The sequence below is a fragment of the Vipera berus genome (genome assembly GCF_964194415.1).
Source record: "Vipera berus genome assembly, chromosome: 5".
NCBI lineage: Eukaryota > Metazoa > Chordata > Lepidosauria > Squamata > Viperidae > Vipera > Vipera berus.
Genome location: NC_138207.1, coordinates 5026774 through 5050107, shown reverse-complemented (window position 1 = coordinate 5050107; position 23334 = coordinate 5026774). Strand labels below are relative to the sequence as shown.

The following is a 23334-nucleotide window of genomic DNA, read 5'->3' as shown; positions in this document are numbered from 1 at the left end:
CTATTGGAGACCACTTTCTTAGATATGAAGCTATCTAGCGAAGGCAGGAGTAATTGTTCGGAAGGATTTATTATTATTTTATGATTTATGATGAATGGGGGTTTTTTTCATTATAATCATGATTTATCACTTGTTGCTTGTATGTACACTGAGAGCTTCTGCATGGGAGACGAATTCCCCATAAAGAATTATATTTCTATTTCTATTTCTATTATCTATATTTCAATTTCCATTTCCATTTCTATTATCTATATTTCTATTTCCATTTCCATTTCTATTTCTCTATTTCTATTATTTCTATTTCTATATTTCTGTTTCTATTATTTCTATTTCTATTATTTCTGTTTCTATGTAGTCCTCGACTTACGACCAGTTGCTTAGCGGCCATCCAAAAGTACAAGGGACTTCCCAAAAGCTACTTATGACCTGGTTCCCAAATTTCAACAGCCAGCCCTCCAATTGTCACACAAATGCATTTGGGGCCCTCGGTAATCGTCTCGCGCTTTCCGCCAACTTGCGGCATCCCACAACCACAATTTACGACATTTTTCCTAAAAGCTGGCCTTACTTCGGGTTTTTGATAAAAATGCCCCATAGCAAACCGTGGTTTCACTTAACAACCTCCACATTCACTAAGCAGCTGCTGAAAAAAGAAGATTGTATAATTGGATTAATTATACAATGGACCCCACTTTACGACCTTCCTGTCCTATGGCCATAATTGGCAGCTTCCATGATGGTCATAAATTGAGTAAATCTGTAATTCCATGTACAGGTAATTCTCCATTAATGGCCAGAATTGAGCCCAAAATTTCTGTGGCTAAGCGAGAAATTTGTTAAGTGAGGTTTTGACCCACTTTACGACCTTTCCTGCCACCGTCGTGAAGTGAATCCCTGCAGTTGTTAAGTGAGGAACCCCATTGTTAAATGAATCAGGCTTCCCCTCATGGACTTTGCTTGTCTGAAGGTTGCAAAAGGGAATCACGTGACCCCAGGATGCTGCAACCGTCATAAATATGAGTCCGTTGACAAGCCTCTGAATTTTGATCACGTGGGGATGCTGCAATGGTCATAAGTGTGAAAAATGGCTATAAGTCACTTTTTTCAGTGCCGCTGTAACTTTGATGACTAAATGAACTGTTGTAAGTCGAGGACTATGTGCATTTAATTGATGAGGAATGTGGCCATGGCTATCCATGAAAAGCTGGTGGGAGGGACGATCTGAAAGCCACACTAGATTGATGTGAAAGTCAGACCAGATTTGAAAGTCAGACCAGATTGATTTGAAAGTCAGACCAGATTTGAAAGTCAGAACAGATTTATTTCTATTTATTTATTTTATTTTATTTTAATCCCATTTATATCCCGCCCTTCTCCGAAGACTAAGGGCGGCTTGCAATCTAAGCACAAATCAAAGATTGATGTGAAGGTCATACCAGATTTGAAAGTCGGACCAGATTTGAAAGTCGGACCAGATTGATGTGAAAGTCAGACCAGATTTGAAAGTCAGACCAGATTGATGTGAAAGTCAGACCAGATTGATGTGAAAGTCAGACCAGATTTGAAAGTCAGACCAGATTGATGTGAAAGTCACACCAGATTGATGTGAAAGTCAGACCAGATTTGAACGTCAAACCAGATTGATGTGAAAGTCACACCAGATTGATGTGAAAGTCGCACCAGATTTGAACGTCACACCAGATTGATGTGAAAGTCACACCAGATGTAGTCGTGTGGGGCTGAAGGCCACACTTTGATCCGGACACCTTCTCCCAAGGCCACCAAGTAAATCTTGAAGGCAACTCAGATGATGCCTTCCCTCCCCAACCTGCCCCATCCTTCCTCCTTCCCCATCCTACTCCCGACCCCAAAGGGACTCACTGGAACACCATGGAGCAATTTTGCCAATCAAAAGGAAAGTAGGTGACGAACACGGAGCAAACGCTCCGATAAATAGCTGGGGGCAACCAAGTGATGCTGCCATCGGGAGACACCAACGCGTTGGTGTACAATGCGACATCAAAGATCCCATCGATGCTGCAAGAAAGAAAGGTGGAAAGAGAATCAGAAAGGTTTTGGGGCCTCCATTTTCTGGCCCGCTGGCTGGCCTGACTGAGGGGGTGGCTGGTTTCCCCATTTCCCCATCTGAGGGGCTGCCAGAAAGAAGAGGGGGACAACTCAGTGGTGGGATTCAGCTGGTTCGCACCGCTTTGGCAAAACCGGTAGCTAATTTTTTGTTGCCCAGGCCCAAAATGGATCTCCGGAAGTGGCATCCACACAGAGAACTGGTTGTTCATGTATTTGAATCCCACCACTGGGACAACCTAATCTCCAAAGGACCTGAAGGCAGGACAAGAAGCAACAAATGGAAACTAATCACGGACAGAAGCAACCTGGTATTAAGGGGAAACTTCCTGACAGTGAGGACAATTAACCAGTGGAACAGCCTGCCACCAGAAGTTGTGGGTGCTTCATTATTGGAGGTTTTTAAGAAGAGACTGGACCGCTGCTTGTCTGGGATGGTACAGGGCAGGGGTGTCAAACTCGCAACGTCACGTGGCGTGGCATGACCGATCGCAACTTTTTCCCCATTGCCGGAGCTGAGGTGGGCGTGGTTTTGGCATGACACATCTGGCCCACAACAGTTTGACACTCCTAGTATAGGGTCTCCTGCTTAGGGGTTGGACTAAAAGACTGCTCTTGGGATACCCCAACAGCCCCACCCACCAAGGGATGGATGACCCATGATTCTATGGAAGGGTCCAACTAGATTAGGATCCATATTACACAAAGCGTTGCCGTCAGAGGGGCATGGAAAGCAAAGTCAACTTTTACAGACTACTGACTTGTTCTCCAGGACAATATCTGGCAGCCAGATCAAGATCGAAGGGATCCGTAAGCAGCTGATGTTGCCGTACTTCTCTGGGTCCCATTGCAGACGATAATCTCTCCATTTCTGGCAAGAACAAACTTGATTACTCATATTGGCTTGGCAAATTTCGACAAGATCAGGCACGATTACTACAGCTACCACAATTGTTGGCCGAGCAGGGACAAAAAAAGCCTGGGAAATGATTGAAGCCTGGGAAACCAGGCCCCTTGTCAATCAATAGGACTGCCAATTTACCACCAGTCTGTCAGGTACTTAGGATCTGAGGTCACAGCAGTACAAGGAAATGACAGTTAATGAGTAAATAGCCAGCCATCAATGCGCTAATTAACAACTAAAACTGCACACAACCAGGAACCGTATCAATACAATGTGTGGACCAGCCCGGGGCACATATTCTAGAGCGAGGGAAGTTCCCTGAGGATGGGTTCTGGCATGAACCCAAAAGCTTGGGAAAATAAACCTGTGGTCCCGGTGACAGACTCAGATTGGATCCTACCAACGATAGTGAGACCACACCTGGAATATTGCAGCCAGTTTTGGTCACCATATCGCAAAAAAGATGTTGAGGGTTTGGAAAAAATGCAGAGAAGAGCAACTAAGATGATCCAAGGCCTGGAGACCAAAACATACAAACAATGGCTACGGGACATTAGACTTTGGCCAGTCTAAAGAAAAGAAGGAATAGGGGAGACATGATAGCAGCGTTCCAGTATTTGAGGGGCTGCCACAAAGAAGAGGGGGTCAACTATTCTCCAAAGCATCAGAGGGCAGGACAAGAAACAATGGTTGGAAACTGATCAAAGAGAGAAGCAACCTGGAATTAAGAAGAAACTTCCTGACAGTGAGGACAATTAACCAGTGGAACAGCTTGCCACCAGAAATCGTGGGCGCTCCGTCACTAGAGAGTTTTAAGAAGAGACTGGACAGTCACTTGTCTGTGACAGTATAGGTTCTCCTGCTTGAGGAGGGGGCTGGACTAGAAGACCTCCAAGGTCCCTTCCAGCTCTATTCTAGCCTATATTCTTGGGACGCATATATTTACTTTCATTTGCCAGAGGAGAGGGGTTGCTTTCTTTAAAATGAATTTCCTCCATCCATTTGTTATTATGAGCCAGGCACGAGTGGATATTTCACCCACACATACACAGTCTACCATTCTGGGGTAGTTCTCAAGAACCCCGTGCTTTTAAAAATGTATTTGGGCCGGAGTTCACCTTGAAATGCAACTGAGTTAAGCCTGCGGGACAATTTAACAATTCTGTTTAATTATTTAAAATAAATAAAAACATTTTTTAAAAAAAATTTGCCCTTTGCATTTCATTCTGTCTCTCCTTCGGCATCCTTTGTTCAGTGATTCTATTCCACTATTTCAGGGGTCTTCAAACTTGGCCCTTTGATGACTTGTGGACTTCAATTCCCAGAATTCCTCAGCCAGGCACACGTGAGGAATTCTGGGAGTTGAAGTCCACAAGTCATCAAAGGGCCAAGTTTGAGGACCCTTGTACTATTTCTTTGATATTAGTGTAACTTTCGTCCTGCAGCGAGTTGACCGTGGAGAGTTAAGCTACTTGTTTAACATCTATCACAGACGTCCCAAAGGTGCTTTTTTTTCAGGAGGCAACTGGACTTTCTTGTTTTTTCCTTGAAGACGTTTCGCTTCTCATCCCAGAAGCTTCCTCAGCTCTGACTGGATGGCGGGGAATGGCTGGTATCACAGATATTCCCGCAAGACTATATATATATTAGTCGTGTGTCTTTACTTACCATCTCTACCCACACGTTCGTTGTGAGAGCCTCGTCGATCTCGTTCTGGAAAAGCACAAAATGGGATTTACAGGTAGTCTTGACTTACGACGGTTCACTTAATGACGGTTCAAAGTCACGACGGTCTCAGAACAAAAGTGACTCGTGAGCCATCTTTCAAACGCTGACTGTCACTCCATCCCTGCAGTCATGTCTCTCTAACCGGGGCACAGCCACAGGCTGGTATTTACGACAGTTGCCACATCTTGGTGTCACCCGATTTGCAACCTTCCCAGCTGGCTTCCCACAAGCGAAGCTAACTGGGGGATCTGAATTTGCTTAATGGCCACCTGGTTCACTTAACGTCCATGCAATTTGCTTAACAGCTGCAGTGATCTGGTTAATAATCGCAGTAAAAATTCTGCCCATAGCCACTTCTGAAATCTTGACAAGAACATTGCCGTGACTTCTCTAAGCAATCACCAGGCTTCGACACTGATGGCTGACTTTGGGCCAATCACCAGGAGACAGTGAGTTCTAGTCCAGCGTTAGGACTGAAAGCCCACTGGGTGACTTTGGGGCCAATTACCAGGAGATTGTGAGTTCTAGTCCTGCCTTAGGCATGAAAGCCCACTGGGTGACTTTGGGCCAATCACCAGGAGACAGTGAGTTCTAGTCCAGCGTTAGGATTGAAAGCCAGCTGGGTGACTTTGGGCCAATCACCAGGAGACTGTGAGTTCTAGTCCTGCTTCAGCCATGAAAGCCCACTGAATGACTGGGCCAATCACCAGGAGATTGTAAGTTCCAGTTCTGCCTTAGGCATGAAAGCCCACTGGGTGACTTTGGGCCAATCACAGGAGACTGTGAGTTCTAATCCTACATTAGCCATGAAAGCCCACTGGGTGACATTGGGCCAATCACCAGGAAATTGTGAGTTCCAGTTCTGCCTTAGGCATGAAAGCCCACTGGGTGACTTTGGGCCAATCACCAGGAGATTGTGAGTTCTAGTCCTGTCTTAGGCATGAAAGCCCACTGAGAGCCTTTGGGCCAATCACCAGGAGACAGTGAGTTCTCGTCTCATTTTAAGCATAAAAGTCAGCTGGGTGACTTTGGGCCAATCACCAGGAGACGGTGAGTTCTAGTCCTGCCTTAGGCATGAAAGCCCACTGGGTGATTTTGGGCCAATCACCAGGAGGTGGTGGTGTTCTCCATAAAAGTCAACGGGATCCCCCTGGGCCACCAGGAGACGATAAATTGTAATCCTACCTTAGGCTTGAAAGCCAGCTAGGTGACCCTGGGCCAGTCGGGGGAAGTAGTAGTAGGAATTTGTGTTGGGTATGTTTGCCACTTTGAGTTATTTATAAAAATAATAGAGATGGGATACAAATAAACAGAACACTTGGTGTGTGTAGAACTTCAAGGAAGCAGATGAAGATGACCTCAGACTGATGTGCAGGAGATATAAATTCTCCAGCAACCTAGAACATCCTGTGTCTCTGTTTTCCTGTTCTTAGACCAGGACTTCAATCCCCAGAATTCCTCAGCCAGCCATGGCTCAAGTTGAAGTCCACAGGTCATAAAGGGACCGCAGTTGCTGGCTCAGGAATCCTGGAAGTTGAAGTCCACAGATCATAAAGGGACCATAGTTCCCCACCCCTCTCTTAGATGTTGCATCTCTTTCTGGAGACTTTGAGAAGGAAAAAGGTGGAACATTCTTGGCCCTCCCTGAAAATCCAGGAGAAGGGATGACAACACCGTTCCTTACCAGGGAGATCAAGTTGGTGAGGGTGACCTTTAGAGAAACATTTACAATGTCCCCCATGTCTGCAGCAGGGCGAAAATTGCGGTTATAATCGGCCATCAGAACGTTGAAAAGGTGTTCCTCCTCGTTCCGGCTCAGGACCACTGGAAAGGAAGAAAGAGGGATGTTAACGACATTGGGCCAATCACCAGGAGACGGTGAGTTCTAGTCCCACCTTAGGCATGAAAGCTGGCTGGGTGACTTTGGGCCAATCACCAGGAGATGGTGAGTTCTAGTCCCACCTTAGGCATGAAAGCCAACTGGGTGACTTTGACTTTGGGTCAATCACCAGGAGACGGTGAGTTCTAGTCCCGCCTTAGGCATGAAAGCTGGCTGGGTGACTTTGGGCCAATCACCAGGAGACGGTGAGCTCTAGTCCCGCCTTAGGCATGAAAGCCAACTGGGTGACTTTGACTTTGGGCCAATCACCAGGAGACGGTGAGTTCTAGTCCCGCCTTAGGCATGAAAGCTGGCTGGGTTACTTTGGGCCAATCACCAGGAGATGGTGAGCTCTAGTCCCGCCTTAGGCATGAAAGCCAACTGGGTGACTTTGACTTTGGGCCAATCACCAGGAGATGGTGAGTTCTAGTCCCACTTTAGGCATGAAAGCTGGCTGGGTGACTTTGGGCCAATCACTCTCTGCCCAACCCAAGAGGAGGAAGGAGTCTTAGGTATGTTGACCACGTTGAGTTACTTATAAAGTAACATAGGCAGGAAAGCACCTGCTGAACACCTAATTCTCACAATCCTGTTTAATGTCTGTGTTTAATGCAGTTATTATTTACCCTCCTTATAAACCGTCTTATTGGATTATGATGATGATCAGAATTATTCTGCTGCTTTGCATGTACACTGAGAGCTTCTGCACCGGAGACAAATTCCTTGTGTGTCTAATCACCCTTGGCCAGGTAAAGTATTCAGTTCAATTCATTTCAATTGAAATAGCTAGAGAGAAAAACTTGGTGGTGCCTTTCAAGGTCCCTTCCAACTCTATTCCAATTCTGTTCTATTCTTCTCTGTTCTGTTCTGTTCTGTTCTGTTCTGTTCTGTTCTGTTCTGTTCTGTTCTGTTCTGTTCTTCTCTGTTCTGTTCTGTTCTTCTCTGTTCTATTCTATTCTATTCTATTCTATTCTATTCTATTCTATTCTATTCTATTCTATTCTATTCTATTCTATTCTATTCTATTCTATTCTATTCTATTCTATTCTATTCTATTCTATTCTTTTCTATATTCCAATATTCCTATATTCCAATATTCCAATATTCTATTCTATTCTATTCTATTCTATTCTATTCTATTCTATTCTATTCTATTCTATTCTATTCTATTCTATTCTATTCTATTCTATATTCCAATATTCCTATATTCCAATATTCCAATATTCCAATATTCCAATATTCTATTCTATTCTATTCTATTCTATTCTATTCTATTCTATTCTATTCTATTCTATTCTATTCTATTCTATTCTATTCTATTCTATTCTATTCTATTCTATATTCCTATATTCCAATATTCCAATATTCCAATATTCTATTCTATTCTATTCTATTCTATTCTATTCTATTCTATTCTATTCTATTCTATTCTATTCTATTCTATTCTTATTCTATATTCCAATATTCCAATATTCCAATATTCCAATATTCCAATATTCCAATATTCCAATATTCCAATATTCTATTCTATTCTATTCTATTCTATTCTATTCTATATTCCAATATTCCAATATTCCAATATTCCAATATTCCAATATTCCAATATTCCAATATTCCAATATTCTATTCTATTCTATTCTATTCTATTCTATTCTATTCTATTCTATTCTATTCTATTCTATTCTATTCTATTCTATTCTATTCTATTCTTATTCTATATTCCAATATTCCAATATTCCAATATTCCAATATTCCAATATTCCAATATTCTATTCTATTCTATTCTATTCTATTCTATTCTATTCTATTCTATTCTATTCTATTCTATTCTATATTCCAATATTCCAATATTCCAATATTCCAATATTCTATTCTATTCTTTTCTTTTCTTTTCTATTCTATTCTATTCTATTCTATTCTATTCTATTCTATTCTATTCTATTCTATTCTATATTCCAATATTCCAATATTCCAATATTCCAATATTCCAATATTCCAATATTCCAATATTCCAATATTCCAATATTCCAATATTCCAATATTCCAATATTCTATTCTATTCTATTCTATTCTATTCTATTCTATTCTATTCTATTCTATTCTATTCTATTCTATTCTATTCTATTCTATTCTATTCTATTCTATTCTATTCTATTCTATTCTATCCTTCTCTGGTCTGTTCTATTCCATTCCATTCTATTCTATTCTATTCTATTCTATTCTATTCTATTCTATTCTATTCTATTCTATTCTATTCTATTCTATTCTATTCTATTCTATTCTATTCTATCCCATCCCATCCCATCCCATCCCATCCCATCCCATCCCATCCCATCCCATCCCATCCCATCCCATCCCATCCCATCCCATTCTATTCTATTCTATTCTATTCTATTCTATTCTATTCTATTCTATTCTATTCTATTCTATTCTATTCTATTCTATTCTATTCTATTCTTCTATTCTATTCTATTCTATTCTATTCTATTCTATTCTATTCTATTCTATTCTATTCTATTCTATTCTTTCATTCCATTGTTAATTTTTTCAAGCATCTGTCAAAAACGCATAACAAAACAGCACGTAAGTGTTGGGGTTTACTTTGCTGAAACCAGGGCTGCCCCCTTCCCCCCCATCTCCTGCCCACCCACCCAGCTGGGTCCTGTCACCTGCTAGTCCCTCCCCCCTCAGCTTCCCCACCTCGTGCCATTCAATTTGTCATATGCAGGCTGCCCCCTCCCTTCCCGTGCCATCTGATCACCCAAAGCCGGATGGGCAACCGAGGAAGGCCCTGGCAGTGTAGGACAAGTAAGCAGCTCCCCTGGGACCGAGCAGAGTGCGAGAGAAGCAGCGGCACCCCAGGCCAGACCAATACCTATTGCAACCAGGTGCCTGCAGCCCCATCCAATGCCCAGCTGTGACAACTGTCACCACTGACCTCCTCTTCCCCCACCCCATGTTTGGGGATCAACTGCAAGGAGGCCCGGAGAAGTGGGCTGTCCTTTTCCCCCTCCCTTTGCATGAGCTAAGGGACGCGGTGGCTCAGTGGGTTAGGACGCTGAGCTTGTCGATCGGAAGGTCGGCAGTTTGGCGGGTCGAATCCCGAGTGCCGTGTAGCAAAGTGAGCGCCTGTTACTCGTCCCAGCTTCTGCCAACCTAGCAGTTCGAAAGCACGTAAAAATGCAAGTAGAAAAATAGGGACCACTACGGTGGGAAGGTGACAGCGTTCCGTGCGCCTTTGGCGTCTAGTCATGCCGGCCACATGACCACGGAGACGTCCTCGGACAAGCGCTGGCTCTTCGGCTTTGAAACGGAGATGAGCACCGGCCCCTAGAGTCGGAAACGACTAGCATGCATGTGCGGGGGAACCTTTACCTTTACCTTTTACCTTGCATGAGCTAAGTTTTGATGAAAGGTCAAGAACTACCTGTATTGTATGCTCTATATCGGGGGGGGGGTGTCTTCAAACGTGGCCCTTTTATGACTTGGGGACTTCAACTCCCAGAATTGTGCCTGGCTGAGGAATTCTGGGAGTTGAAGTCCCCAAGTCATAAAAGGGCCACGTTTGAAGACCCCTGCTCTATATAAATGATATACTGAAATGATTTGAAGCCAGTGACGGCACTTCAAAAGCTGTCGCAGCTGCCTGATCTTAGAAACCACAGATTGTACAAAGTCTCGCAAGTCCCTCGTAAACCAAGCTAGCGAAGAATTTAACAAAGGACTGGTGAACTGAATTAGCTTAACTTGGTGACTGGATTAATTCACAGTTCCCCAGACCATAAACCAACTGGACAATCTGGATTGGCAGAGCATCTGAAGCCACTCAAAACCGCCTAATAATCAGGCTAGTTAACCTAAGCGTTGCAAGCTGGAACAAATGTCACAGCCAGGTTTTTAACTAACCTGGGTTTTCAGATCATGTTTGACCACACCCCCTGATTAAACTAATCCTGATGCATCTTATGAAATGGCGCTCTGAATCTCTCAGGAAAGCCATCCCCCTCCCAGATAGATTATATTCTGATGTGAATGCATTTCACAAAGACCAGGTCTTTGCCTGGTTTATCACATACTCTATCTTAAATACGTGAAAACGTTTTTGTTTGTATTTTTTTATGAAAAAGGAAAGCTTGTATGTCTCATCCGATATCTCTCTGCTGCGTTGCTTGCTCATGGTTGGTCTGCCCGAAAATATAAACACAACAACAGATTAACTTCTGGGCCATTTAAAGGTCTAAAATGAGCATTTAATTAGGTAAGCGGCTGGTCTGTTTTCGGTCCAAATTGATGAATAATAAACAGCTCTCCAGTCTGTGCCTGAAAACCCTCTCTATCTACTGCACAGTTCGTTGCCTGGCTAATGTCTTTTTTAATCCTTTCCATTATCAAATTATTAGTGAACCACCCAATAAAGACTGGGGAGAAACTTTGACAGATTAACCTTCATTAGGATAATTGCCGCTGCTTGTCATGGGGGTGTGGGAGTCCCAAATTTTTGCTGTGGGCAAATGCCAGCCCTGGTTTACCACCCACATTCCAGTATTCTCTCTGACTGTGGTCATGTTGAAGCAGTGTATCTCAACTACGGTGGGAGGTCAGCCCACCCACCCCCACCCCCCAGAGAAGGAAATATTAAAAGGCCAGAAAAATATATTTCCTCAAAGGATCTTAAAGAGGCAGAAAAGCATGCCCAGTTTTTTCTTAATATCCCCAAGTCTCCTTCCCGTAAGCAGAAACCAGCTCTGTAGAAATGCTGATGTGATAATCCATTCAGGAAGGTTGAAGCTAAAAGACTGAGAAGACAAAGACACCTAAAATCTACATACCCCACGCAAAGTCTAAGACAGGACATAATAGGATTGACCCACAGATGCCAAAGGGACACAAGTCAAAATACATGACACAGGAAATACAAAGCCTCAAACAGGAAGAGGAAACAACCTCAAGAGCCCTAGAGGGTATAAAAACCCACCCCCTACGTATGCTCTCGTTCTCTCTTTTCTTCCAGAGCCATCTTCCTGTCTGGCTCTCCTCTTCAATAAATTGCAATCTTCTTTCTAAAGCAGTCACCATGTTGTTTATTCCCAGCTTGGACTGAACCATGATGAAGACTTTCCCATCAACACTACGGCATCTTTAAGACAGGTGGACTTCAGCTCCCAGAATTCCCCAGCCAGCAAATACAGAGAGTCCTCAACTTAGTTTAGTGAGCTTTTGGTGCTTATTCAAAGTTACAACGGCACTGGAAAAAAGCAACTTATGAAAGCTTTTTACACCTCCATAGCAGCATCCCCATGGTCACGTGATCAGAATTCAGATGCTTGGCAACCGACTCGTATTTATGATGGTTGCAGTGTTCCCGGGATCATGTAGATCCCCCTTTTGCAACCTTCTGACAAGCAAACTCAAGGGGGGGGGGAAAGCCGGATTCGCTTAACAACCGGGTTGCTAACTTAACCGCTGCAGTGATTCACTGAACAACTGCGGCAAGGAAGGTCGTAAAATGGGGCCAAGCTGACGCAACAATTGTCTTGCTTAGCGATGGAAATCTCGGCCTCAGTTGTGGTTGTAAGTCAAGGATGACGCTACTTGTAATCTTCTGCCTCTAAAAGCACCACATTGGGGCTGATCAAGGTTTGGTGCCCAACTAGTGGGTTTTTTTTAATTTTTAATTTTAATTCCATTTATATCCCGCCCTTCTCCGAAGACTCAGGGCGGCTTACAAGCTTAGCAGTAGCCTTCATTCTATGTATATGCCTGCTTATTAGGGCTTTCACACACACACCCCAAGCGGCATTATTACAAAGTCAGCTTAATTGCCCCCAACAATCTGGGTCCTCATTTTACCTACCTCGGAAGGATGGAAGGCTGAGTCAACCTTGAGCCTGGTGGGATGCGAACCTGCACTAATTGCAGGCAGCTAGTGTTACTTAAGGAGGCATTGGCCCACTGCTCCACCAAGGCTCTAGTTTGCTGGGTTGTGTCAGTCGGGATTCAAAGTTCAGCCGGAAAGCGATTGAAAAGAAATCCTATCCTTGGGAAGCGGAAACCGCTAAATTCCAGAGGGAACTGATAGTGGGCTATGCAAACAATGAATTGTCAGGCCAGGCCGCCCATGTGTTAAGGCAGATCTTATAAATAGCAACTGCAAAGGGAGACACAGGATACCGGATCGTATAACCATAATAATATTTCATCTGTGCATTTCTAATCGACTGAATGCTCCATCACTGGAAGTTTTTTAAGAAGAGACTGGACAGCCACTTGTCCAGAATGGTATAGGGTCTCCTGCTTGAGCAGGGGGCTGGACTAGATGACCTCCGAGGTACCTTCCAGCTCTATTCTGATATTCTGAATGGGCTGAGGCCAAATCCAACCAAGCCTGCCCGCCTGCCTTCCAGAGGAAAGATCACACAAAAAAGTATGTGCAGGACAGCTATTCTGCGACTTACGACAGTTCATTTAGTGACTATTTGAAGTTACAACGGCACTGAAAAAAAAGGGATTTAGGACCGGTTTTCACAATTACGACCGTCGCAGCATCCCCCGTGGCCTTGTGATCAAAATCCAGACACTTGGAAACTGGCATGTACTTCTGACGGTTGTGGGGTCCCGGGAGGGGTCCCGGGGTCCCCTTTTGCAACCTTCTGATGAGCAAAGTCAATTGGGGGAAGCTGGATTCGCTTCACTAACTAACGTAATCAACTGCCGCGATTCACTTAACAACCATGGTTGGAGCCTTGGTGGAGCAGTGGGCTAATGCCTCCTTAAGTAACACCAGCTGCCTGCAATTAGTGCAGGTTCGCGTCCCACCAGGCTCAAGGTTGACTCAGCCTTCCATCTTTCCGAGGTAGGTAAAATGAGGACCTAGATTGTTGGGGGCAATTAAGCTGACTTTGTAATAATGCCGCTTGGTGTGTGTGTGAAAGCCCTAATAAGCAGGCATATACATAGAATGGAGGCTATTGCTAAGCACATTGATTTGTGCTTTAGATTGTAAGCCGCCCTGAGTCTTCGGAGAAGGGCGGGATATAAATGGGATTAAAAAAAAAACATGGCAAGGAAGGTCGTAAAATGGGTCAAAACTCACTTAACGAGTGTCTCGCTTAACAGATACTTTGGGCTCAGTTGTAACTGTAAGTCAAGGACTATTCATAAAATCTTTCTCTTTAGCTGCTCTTTTAAGGATATGTTTAGGAATCATTCAAAATGGTAGACAAAAATCCCCTGCCTTTAGTACAGGGGTAGGCAACCTTGGCTCTTTTATGACTCCTGGACTTCAACTCCCAGAATTCCTGAGCCAGCATGGAGGAACTATGGCCCCTTCGTGACTTTGGGACTTCAACTCCCAGAATTCCTCAGCCAGCCATGCTGAGGGGAAAGGGAGAGGTTTCCAAGCTGAGCCAGGCTGGCTGAGGAATTCTGGGAGTTGAAGTCCCAAAGTCACGAAGGGGCCATAGTTCCTCCATGCTGGCTCAGGAATTCTGGGAGTTGAAGTCCACGAGTCATGAAGGGGCCAAGGTTGCCTACCCCTGCTTTGTTGTTGTTTTTTATTGAAAAGTTTTAAAATACATTTTTAGAACATATACCCCATCTCCCCCACCCCCTCCCCATCCCTCCCATCCCAACACACACACCCCGACTTCCCAGAGCTGAATACAGATTATTACATCATACAATCTTACTCTAAAATATTCTAATTACTGTAATTACTCTTTAAACCATATCACACTTTTACTCTCCTTAGCCATAGAAAAGAAAAATAATATATCCTCTAATTATAATAACTAATAACTATTCATATGCTAAGGGACGCGGTGGCTCAGTAGGTTAGGACCCTGAGCTTGTCGATCAGAAGGTCGGCAGTTTGGCGGGTCGAATCCCGAGTGCCGCGTAACAGAGTGAGCGTCTGTTACTCGTCCCAGCTTCTGCTAACCTAGCAGTTCGAACGCATGTAAAAATGCAAGTAGAAAAATAGGGACCACTACGGTGGGAAGGTAACAGCGTTTCGTGCGCCTTTGGCGTCTAGTCATGCTGGCCACATGACCATGGAGATGTCCTCGGACAAGCGCTGGCTCTTCGGCTTTGAAACGGAGATGAGCACTGGCCCCTAGAGTTGGAAACGACTAGCACGCATGTGCGGGGGAACCTTTACCTTTATTCATATGCTAAATGATACTTTGTAGTCCCATATTTGTTCTGAATATAATCAATCCATCTTCTCCATTCCACTATATATCTCTGTTGCGAGTGATCTTTCACATATGCTGAGATTTTGGCCATTTCTGCCAAGTTCGAAACTTTCAAAGTCCATTCTTCAATAGTAGGCAGATCCTCCTTCTTCCAGTATTGCGCTACCAAAAGTCTTGCAGCTGTTATTAAATTCAGCATCAATTTAGTTTCTATACCTGCTTTATTGTTATACGTGCTCTATTGTCCGACTTCCCCAAAGAGTTGAAATTGTATAAGAAATGGGGAACGAAACCGAAATATAAAATCCAGATTAAATAAATCTTGCCAAATCCAAGAATTGCCCCTGAAAGGCTAGGTTCACACAGCACCGTTTAACCCCTAGCAAATTGTCCCAACCGCATCCCCATCAATGTTAAGCTTGGTTAGTTTTAACTTTGAAGGATTTTTTTTCCCCTTCTCTGGGATTAGGTGTCACATGGCAATCGGGAGACTGTATAGAATAGATCCAAAACTGAGTCGATCAATAATCAGATTAAATACACTGTGGGAATGTAGCCAGAGGTTATTTTTAAATAAAATCCTGAGAGATATTTATCAAGGACATCAACTGAGAATGTCAAAAGATGCACAGAACAGATGCAGAGTTGCACATAGGGAGAGGATTAAAAAAAAATCAACATTTTTAAAAGGGGAGGGGAAGGCTTTGGTTGTGTGGCTGTGGCCACCATCTTAACATTTTTGACCTCCTCCGTCTCTGTGGATGTCCATGAACCAGTAGAAAAAAAATAACTTCCTAAGGACAAGAAATGACAAATAGTCAGCCTTGACACAGATGGTGTCAAAAAGACCTCAAAATAAGCAAACAATATTGTCAGGGGGGTAAAAGACAAGGATTCTTGTACTCTTTCATTCTTCCGATATGTTCTGAATAAAGAGAGGAGAAAGGAATTCCCATCTGTTCAGCAAAGATGGCAGGTGACAGGTGACAAAGGGAAAAAAAGAAAGAAAAGAAAAGCAGAGTTAGTTAGCTGTGCAGCTTCTCTCTACTTTTCATTCTCTCTGACAGGGATGTGCATGAATTCCACAGGGAGATTAGGAAAAAACGAAATAAAGAGACATGATTGAAGTGCCAGACTTAACAGAAATATGCTCCGAGAAAATTCTTCCTTCCTTTCTTTCTTTTTTAAGAATGAGTTTGAATCTCCAGAGCTGGGGGAATTGTATCCGAAGATGCTGAATGAGCTGGCTGATGAAATGTTACTGAAACGTTCAATCTTGGTTAAAATATCAGATGAAAACCAGTTGCACAGGGATAGAATAGGTGGTACCTGGTAACTGTGAGAGGGATCTTAACAGAATAGCAGAGCTGGAAGGGACCATGGAGGTCCTCCTGGTCCAACCCCCTGCTCAAGGCACGAAACTCTAATACCATTTCAGACAAATGACTCTCCAATCTCTTCTTAAAAGTGAAAAAAGTAAGGCTCTACATTTAGGCAAGAAAAACCCAATGTACAGGTACAGTATAGGGCAGGGGTGTCAAACTCAATTTCATTGAGGGCCGCATCAGCATTGCGGTTGCCCTCAGGGGGCTGGGTGGGCGTGGCCTACTGGGTGGGCGTGGCTAGAGTGCGTATGGCCTACTGGGTGGGCGTGGCCAGCTCTACCTCGTTCGCATCAAGGGTGCCTATGGGGGCCTGGGCAGGAGTGGGACAGATCTGAGGGTCTCTGGCAGGAGGAGGGTCTCTGGGCCAGGGCCAAGGCAGTGGGGGCCGTTCCCTCCCTGTTTGCAGGATGGCTTCGTGGGCCACATGAAACAGCTTCGCGGGCCGGATCCGGCCCCCGGGCCTTGTGTTTGACATGTCTGGTATAGGGGGTACCTTGCTCAATAGTAGCAACGGTGAGAGGGATCTTGGAGTCCTAGTGGACAATCCCTTAAATAGGAGCCAGCCGTGTGCTGCAGCTGCCAAAAAAGCCAACACAGCGCTAGGCTGCATCAACAGAGGGACAGAATCATGATCACGTGGAGTATTAATACAACTTTACAATGCCTTGGTAAGGCCAAACCTGGAATCCAGCATCCAGTTTCGGTCACCATGATGTAAAAAAGATGTCGAGACTCTAGAAAGAGTACAGAGAAGAGCAACAAAGATGATCAGGGGAGGTCATCTGGTCCATCCCCCTGCTCAGGCAGGAAACCCTTTACCATTTCAGACAAATGGCTGTCCAGTCTCTTCTTAAAAAGTTCCAGTGTTGGAGCATTCACTGTGTTGTGGGAACACATGTGGTTTCCCCTAAGAAGTCAGCTCATCTTCAAACGTCAACTCATCTTTCAGTCACTACATCTGTATGAAAAAACCGTGCTAATTCCCATGTTAATTTGTGGAAGGTTTAAAGGCTCTGTGAAACATTTTGAAACAGTTACATGCTGTTTTGTTATGCGTTTTTGACAGATGCTTGAAAAAAATAACAATAGAATAGAATAGAATGGAATGGAATGGAATGGAATGGAACGGAACGGAACGGAACGGAACAGAACAGAACAGAACAGAACGGAACAGAATGGAACAGAATGGAACAGAATAGAATTAGATTAGAATAGAATAGAACAGAATAGAACAGAATAGAACGGAACAGAACGGAACAGAACAGAACAGAACAGAACAGAACAGAACAGAACAGAACAGAACAGAACAGAACAGAATAGAATAGAGTTGGAAGGGACCTTGGAGGTCTAGTCCAGGGCTTTTCAACTTTTTCACCCATTGTACCACTTTTAGGATATGGGAACATCCGAGTACCACCAGTCGCCTAGCAAGGTGTCAAAAACTTGATGACCAAAAAAAAAGGAAAAAAGTGATGAAGTACAGGTAGTCCTCAACTTACAACAGTTCGCTTAGTGACTGTTCGAAGTTACAACGGCACTGAAAAAAGACACCTGCCTGCCCGCCTGGCCGCGCTCTTCCTCCTGTAAGCATTTCTGCTGAGGATTGGCAGCGGGGGTGGGGTGGGGGGTGTTTGGTTTTTATTTCCCCCATCCCCTCTGCTGGGTGGTTGCAGCAGGTTTTGGTCACTTCACATGACCCTGGGACACTGTGTCCGTCATAAATATGAATCGGTTGCCAAGCATCTGAATGTAAATCACAAGACCCTGGAGATGCTGCATCATTCCAGCTGATCGGTGCTTCTTCTGGGCTCAGCAGACCTGCCCGGATCAGCGCCAAGCTCCAGCTGGAGCCTGGCACTGATCCTGGCGCTTCCGCTGAGCCCTGACAGCCCTGCAGCTCCAGCCGTCTCTCGCTCAGGCTTGTGCGGTGCTGCCACCGGTTGAGCTCATTCCCCTCCCCCGCTACCACTTTTCTAGGATGGTCGTGTATCACCTACTACAGGTGGTACCCGTACCACTGGTTGAAAAGCCCTGTTCTAGTCTGACCCCCTGCTCAGGCACAATCTCTTCTTAAAAACATCTAGTGTTAGAGCATTCACAATTTCTGGAAGCAAATCTTTCTAGCAGTTCTAGCAATTGTTCTAGCTGTCAGGAAATTCCTCCTTAGTTCTTAGTTGCTTCTCTCCTTGATTAGTTTCCATCCGTTGCTTCTTGTCCTGCCTTCGGGTGCTTTGGAGAATAGCTTGGCTCCCTCTTCTTTGGGGCAGCCCCTGAGATATTGGAACACTGCTATCATGTCACTCCTCACCCTTCTCTTCATTAAACTACACATACCCAATTCCAGCAACCGTTCCTTATGTTTTAGCCTCCAGTCCCCCTGATCATCTTTGTTGCTCTTCTCTGTACTCTTTCTAGAGTCTCAACATCTTTTTTATAGCGTGGTGACCAAAACTCACAACCACAAATGAACCACCAAATTTCTGTTCGTAGCAAGACATTTGTTAAGAGAATTTGTTAAGAAGCCTCATTTTACGACCTTTCTAGCCACAGTTAAGAGACTCCCTGCAGTTATTAAGTTAGCAACATGGTTGTTAAGTGAATCCGGCTTCCCCTCATGGACTTTGCTTGTCAGAAGATTGCAAAAGAGGATCTATGACCCCGGGATGCTACAACCGTCATAAATATGAGCCAGTTGCCAAGCATCTGAATTTGGATCATGTGACCCTGGAGATGCTGCAACAGTCGTAAGTGTGAAAAACAGTCCTAAGACACTTTTTTTCACTGCTGTTGTAACCTTGGTCACTAAAGTTGGAAGGGTCCTTGGAGGTCATCTAGTCAGACCCCCTGCTCAAGCAGGAAATACCATTTCAGACAAATGTTAAAAGTTTAGGTTAAAGTTAAAGTTTAAAAAGTTAAAATTAAAGTTTAAAGTTTAAAAAGTTAAAGTTAAAGGAAGTTAAATTTAACAGTTAAAAGTTAATTTAAGATGATAATAATAATAATAATAATAATAATAATAATAATAATAATAATAATAATAATAATAATAATAATAATAATAATAATAAAGTTGGAAGGATCCTTGGAGGTCATCTAGTCCAACCCCCTGCTCAGGCAGGAAACCCTATACCACGTGAGACAAATGTTAAAAGTTATAGTTAAAGTTAAAAAAATTAAAGTTAAAAGTTTGAAAAGTTAAAGTAAGTTGAAGTTAAGTTAAAGTTAAAGGTTAAAAGTTAAAAGTTAACAGTTTTAAAAGTTAACAGTTTTAAAAGTTAAAAGTTAAATAAAGTAAACTTTGATCTCCCATCCCAGCTTATTTCCCCATCAACCGCTACCTATCTGCACCCATCCTAGCTTACCGGCAAGGAAGCTGAAGATAAGAGCTAAAGTTGACCAACTCATCTTCATATTATAGGCCTCCCAACTGTTCTTTCTTTGTTCCTCAGTGGCAATGTGGCCACTGATGTAAGCTGGAGGGTCTGGACGTTATTTTGAGCACCAGCCCAGCCCCCCTCCCTCCCACCCACCCACCCACCACCCTCATGGCAACCCCCTCCCTTTTCAAGATAGTTGTGGCTCAGCTGTTGAGCTGGGCATTGTCAGCTGTTTTGGGGATGTTGGCAGCCCGTGGCTAGACGCAATGCTCCCCTGAAGACGGAGGGGTCGTTTTTAAGGACCTCCTGTTCTCATTACCTTCCTGAGTCCCGGAAAAACATAAGCCCTTGTTGTGATGGCGGGGTGGTCTGTCCTGGAAAGGTTGAGAAAATGCCAGGGTCAAATTAGCCATGAATTAGCCAAGTTAGCAATGTCGGAAGATGCCCGTGTTAGTCTCAAGTGTGTGTGTGTGTGGGGGGGGAATCAGAATTCTCATAGCACCTTTTCCAAGGGAAAAAAATTAGAATAGAATAGAATAGAATAGAATAGAATAGAATAGAATAGAATAGAATAGAATAGAATAGAATAGAATAGAATAGAATAGAATAGAATAGAATAGAATAGAATAGAATAGAACAGAGTAGAGTAGAGTAGAGTAGAGTAGAATAGAATAGAATAGAATAGAATAGAATAGAATAGAATAGAATAGAATAGAATAGAATAGAATAGAATAGAATAGAATAGAATAGAATAGAATAGAATAGGAGTTGGAAGGGACTTTGAAGGTCTTCTAGTCCAGCCCCCTGCTCAAGCAGGAGATCCTATACCATCTCAGACAAGTGACTCTCCAGTCTCTTCTTAAAAATCTCCAGTGATGGAGCACCCACGGTTTCTGGTGGCAAGCTGTTCTACTAGCTAATTGTCTTCACTGTCAGGAAGTTTCTCCTTAATTCTAGGTTGCTTTTCTCTTTCATCAGCTTCCAACCATTGTTTTTCGTTCTTCCCTCTGGTGCTTTGGACAATAACGTGACCCCCTCTTCTTTGTGGCAGCCTCTCAAATACTAGAACACTGCTATCATGTCTCACCTACTGTATTTAAACCAAGTCCAAGCTTCCGTGATTCCAGATTAAAATTTGTCCCTTGGAAAAGATGTGACCAGATTACAGGTAGTCCTCACATTATCACAATTCATTTAGCGACCGTTTGAAGTTACAAGGGCATTGAAAAAAGTGGCTTATGACCATTTTTCACACTTACGACCGTTGGTCAAACGATCTCCCTGGTCAAACGATCAATATCTGGAAACTTGGCAACTGACTCATATTTATGACGGTTGCAGCGTACCAGGATCATGTGATCCCCTTTTGAGAATGTCTGACATGCAAAATCAATGGGGAAGCCAGATTCACTTAACAACCGTGTTGCTGGCTTAATAACTGCAGGGATTCACTTAAGAACTGTGGCAGGAAAGGTCATAAAATGGGGCAAAACTCACTTAACAAGTGTCTTGCGTCACAACAGAAATTTTGGGCTCAGTCATTGTCATAACTCAAGGACTAATTCTTTGCCAAGTTGCCAAGGCTGTCATAGTGCAGGGGGAAAAATATCTCAGTTTTCCATTTGTTGAGGGATACAATCTGCCCACTTGTTAGAGGATGCTAAAGGAGAGAGCCTTGGTTGGCTTCATTGCTGCTTCTCCTCAGTGTGTCGATCTGTAAAATGGGAACATGGAATTGGTTTCCTTACAATGGGCAGAAGGAAAAACTGGTATGTCCAACTGAAATTTCTCGGCTAACTTGAAACCATCTTCCACATGGCTTACGCTTCAGAGTATTAGCAGCTACAGAAGTGTGTCTAACTCGTACGTTTGGTAAGGCCACGCTTGGAATACTGCATCCAGTTCTGGTCACCACGATGTAAAAAAGTTGTTGAACCTCTAGAAAGATTGCAAAGAAAAGCAACAAAGATGTTTAGGGGGCTGGAGGTTAAAACATACAAGGAACAGTTGCTGGAATTGGGTATGTCTAGTTTAATGAAGAGAAGGACCAGGGGTGACTTGATAGCCATCTTCCAATCTCTCAGGGGCTGCCCCAAAGAAGAGGGAGTCAAGCTATTCTCTAAAGCGCCTGAAGGCAGGACAAGAAGCAACGGATGGAAAGTAATCGAGAGAAGCAACCTGGAACTAAGGAGAAATTTCCTGACAGTGAGAACAATTAATCAGTGGAACGACTTGCCACCGGAAGTTGTGGGTAACTCCATCACTAGACGTTTTTAAGAATATTTCGGACAACCAGTTGTCTGAAATGGTGTAGGGCAGGAGTCTTCAAACTCGGCCCTTTTATGATTTGTGGACTTCAACTCCCAGAATTCCTCAGCCAGGCATCCCTGGCTGAGGAATTCTGGGAGTTGAGGTCCACAAGTCATAAAAGGGCCAAGTTTGAGGACCCCTGGTATAGGGTCTCCTACTTAAGCAGGGGGTTGGACTAGAAGACCTCCCAGGTCTCTTCTGTTATTCTGAGTGGCGCAAACATCCTCAAAGAGTTCCAGAGAAGCTACCCCAAACAAATAATCTTTTCTGACATTTCATTTCTGGAAAGAAAAAAAAAACACAACCATCCAGCACCTGCTTACTGTACATAGTTCTTTTCTTGAAGGAGAATCCTATTTCCCAACCTTGTAGCTCTCTGAGACAGAGTTGAAGCTCTGCATATTTTCAGCCCTATTATTTAGTGATATATTTTTAGTTTCAGATAACTTGGCACCATTCAGGCATTGTCTGGACACTGGTATTTGCTGACGCTATGTCAGCTCTTTGAAGCAGGCCAGCTTGAAAAAGAGACGCCACGGGGATTCCAGGAATGCTGGTTTGTTGTCTTATGCATAATAAAAGCAATTGGGTATTTATAGTAATAGGTAGAATAACAAAAATATCACTAACTGAGCTAACAACTACAGTGATTCACTTAACATTTGTGGCCCAAAAAGGTCATAAAATGGAACAAAACTTACTTAACATCTGTCTTGCTTAGTAACGGAAATTTTGGGCTCAGCTGTGATCCTAAGTCAAGGACTGCCTTTAGGGAGCTGAGGCGTCAAAAAAAAAAAAGGTCAGGATGGCAATTGTCACTGTGTGAATGAAGTTCTGCCACTTGTGAACATGCACCGTGAAAGATGCACAAAGACACAAAAGTGGGCCGGACTTCTATTTGTATAGTCACAGCTGCCATCTTGACTTTTTTGACCTCCCCTGCCTCAGACCCTCCCCCATTCCCAGGGCTTGATCCCAGAACAGGTTTTATAAGAAAAGAAGTGAAAGAAAGAGGCTGCTGCCATCCCAAACAACTCATTGAATAGCGCTGGGCATGATGGGAACTGTGGGCCAAACCATAGGAAGGATCCTTCTTTCGGTCCTCTTAAAGATGGGGGAGGAGACAAAATAAGGATCGCCCAATTTTGAACAGCCTGCTGGGTGGGCAATTCTGACTGTTGTCATCCACACATCTTGACGTTACCAAGTTTGGAAAACACGGGTTTAAACCCTTGCCTTTGTCTTCCCACAATATCCTATGATTGCTTCATTTTAATCCCTGTTCGCTTCGTTGGGTGTCATGCCACTGAGCCCCCTGTGATAAACTGGCTTTTGTCAAATTGGAGAACCCTGAAAATGGGTTAAGTCAGTTCCACAATGCAACGGGTTGTGTGAACAGAGCCTCTGAGTTCAACTGGAGAGAAAGAATCTGAGATTTCATGTGACGGAGTTATGGCAGCCATCTTGAAAC

General features: G+C 43.6%; 2 protein-coding genes across 2 annotated transcripts in view; one reads left to right on the top strand and one right to left on the bottom strand.

Annotated features, from left to right (window-relative positions):
* Positions 1–9618, bottom strand: part of CHRNG (cholinergic receptor nicotinic gamma subunit) — a gene marked incomplete at both ends in the record, with an annotated part of 32184 nt that extends 22566 nt beyond the window's left edge. The window contains 5 exons of the mRNA XM_081329934.1: positions 1882–2037; positions 2847–2956; positions 4658–4702; positions 6402–6602; positions 9535–9618. Of these exons, the coding sequence (XP_081186060.1) occupies positions 1882–2037; positions 2847–2956; positions 4658–4702; positions 6402–6602; positions 9535–9618 (596 nt within the window). The remainder of the gene's footprint in view (positions 1–1881; positions 2038–2846; positions 2957–4657; positions 4703–6401; positions 6603–9534) is intronic.
* The window catches only part of LOC308669013 (solute carrier family 12 member 9-like), a 376525-nt gene that overhangs the window by 110833 nt on the left and 242358 nt on the right, over positions 1–23334 (top strand). The window lies entirely within an intron of this gene.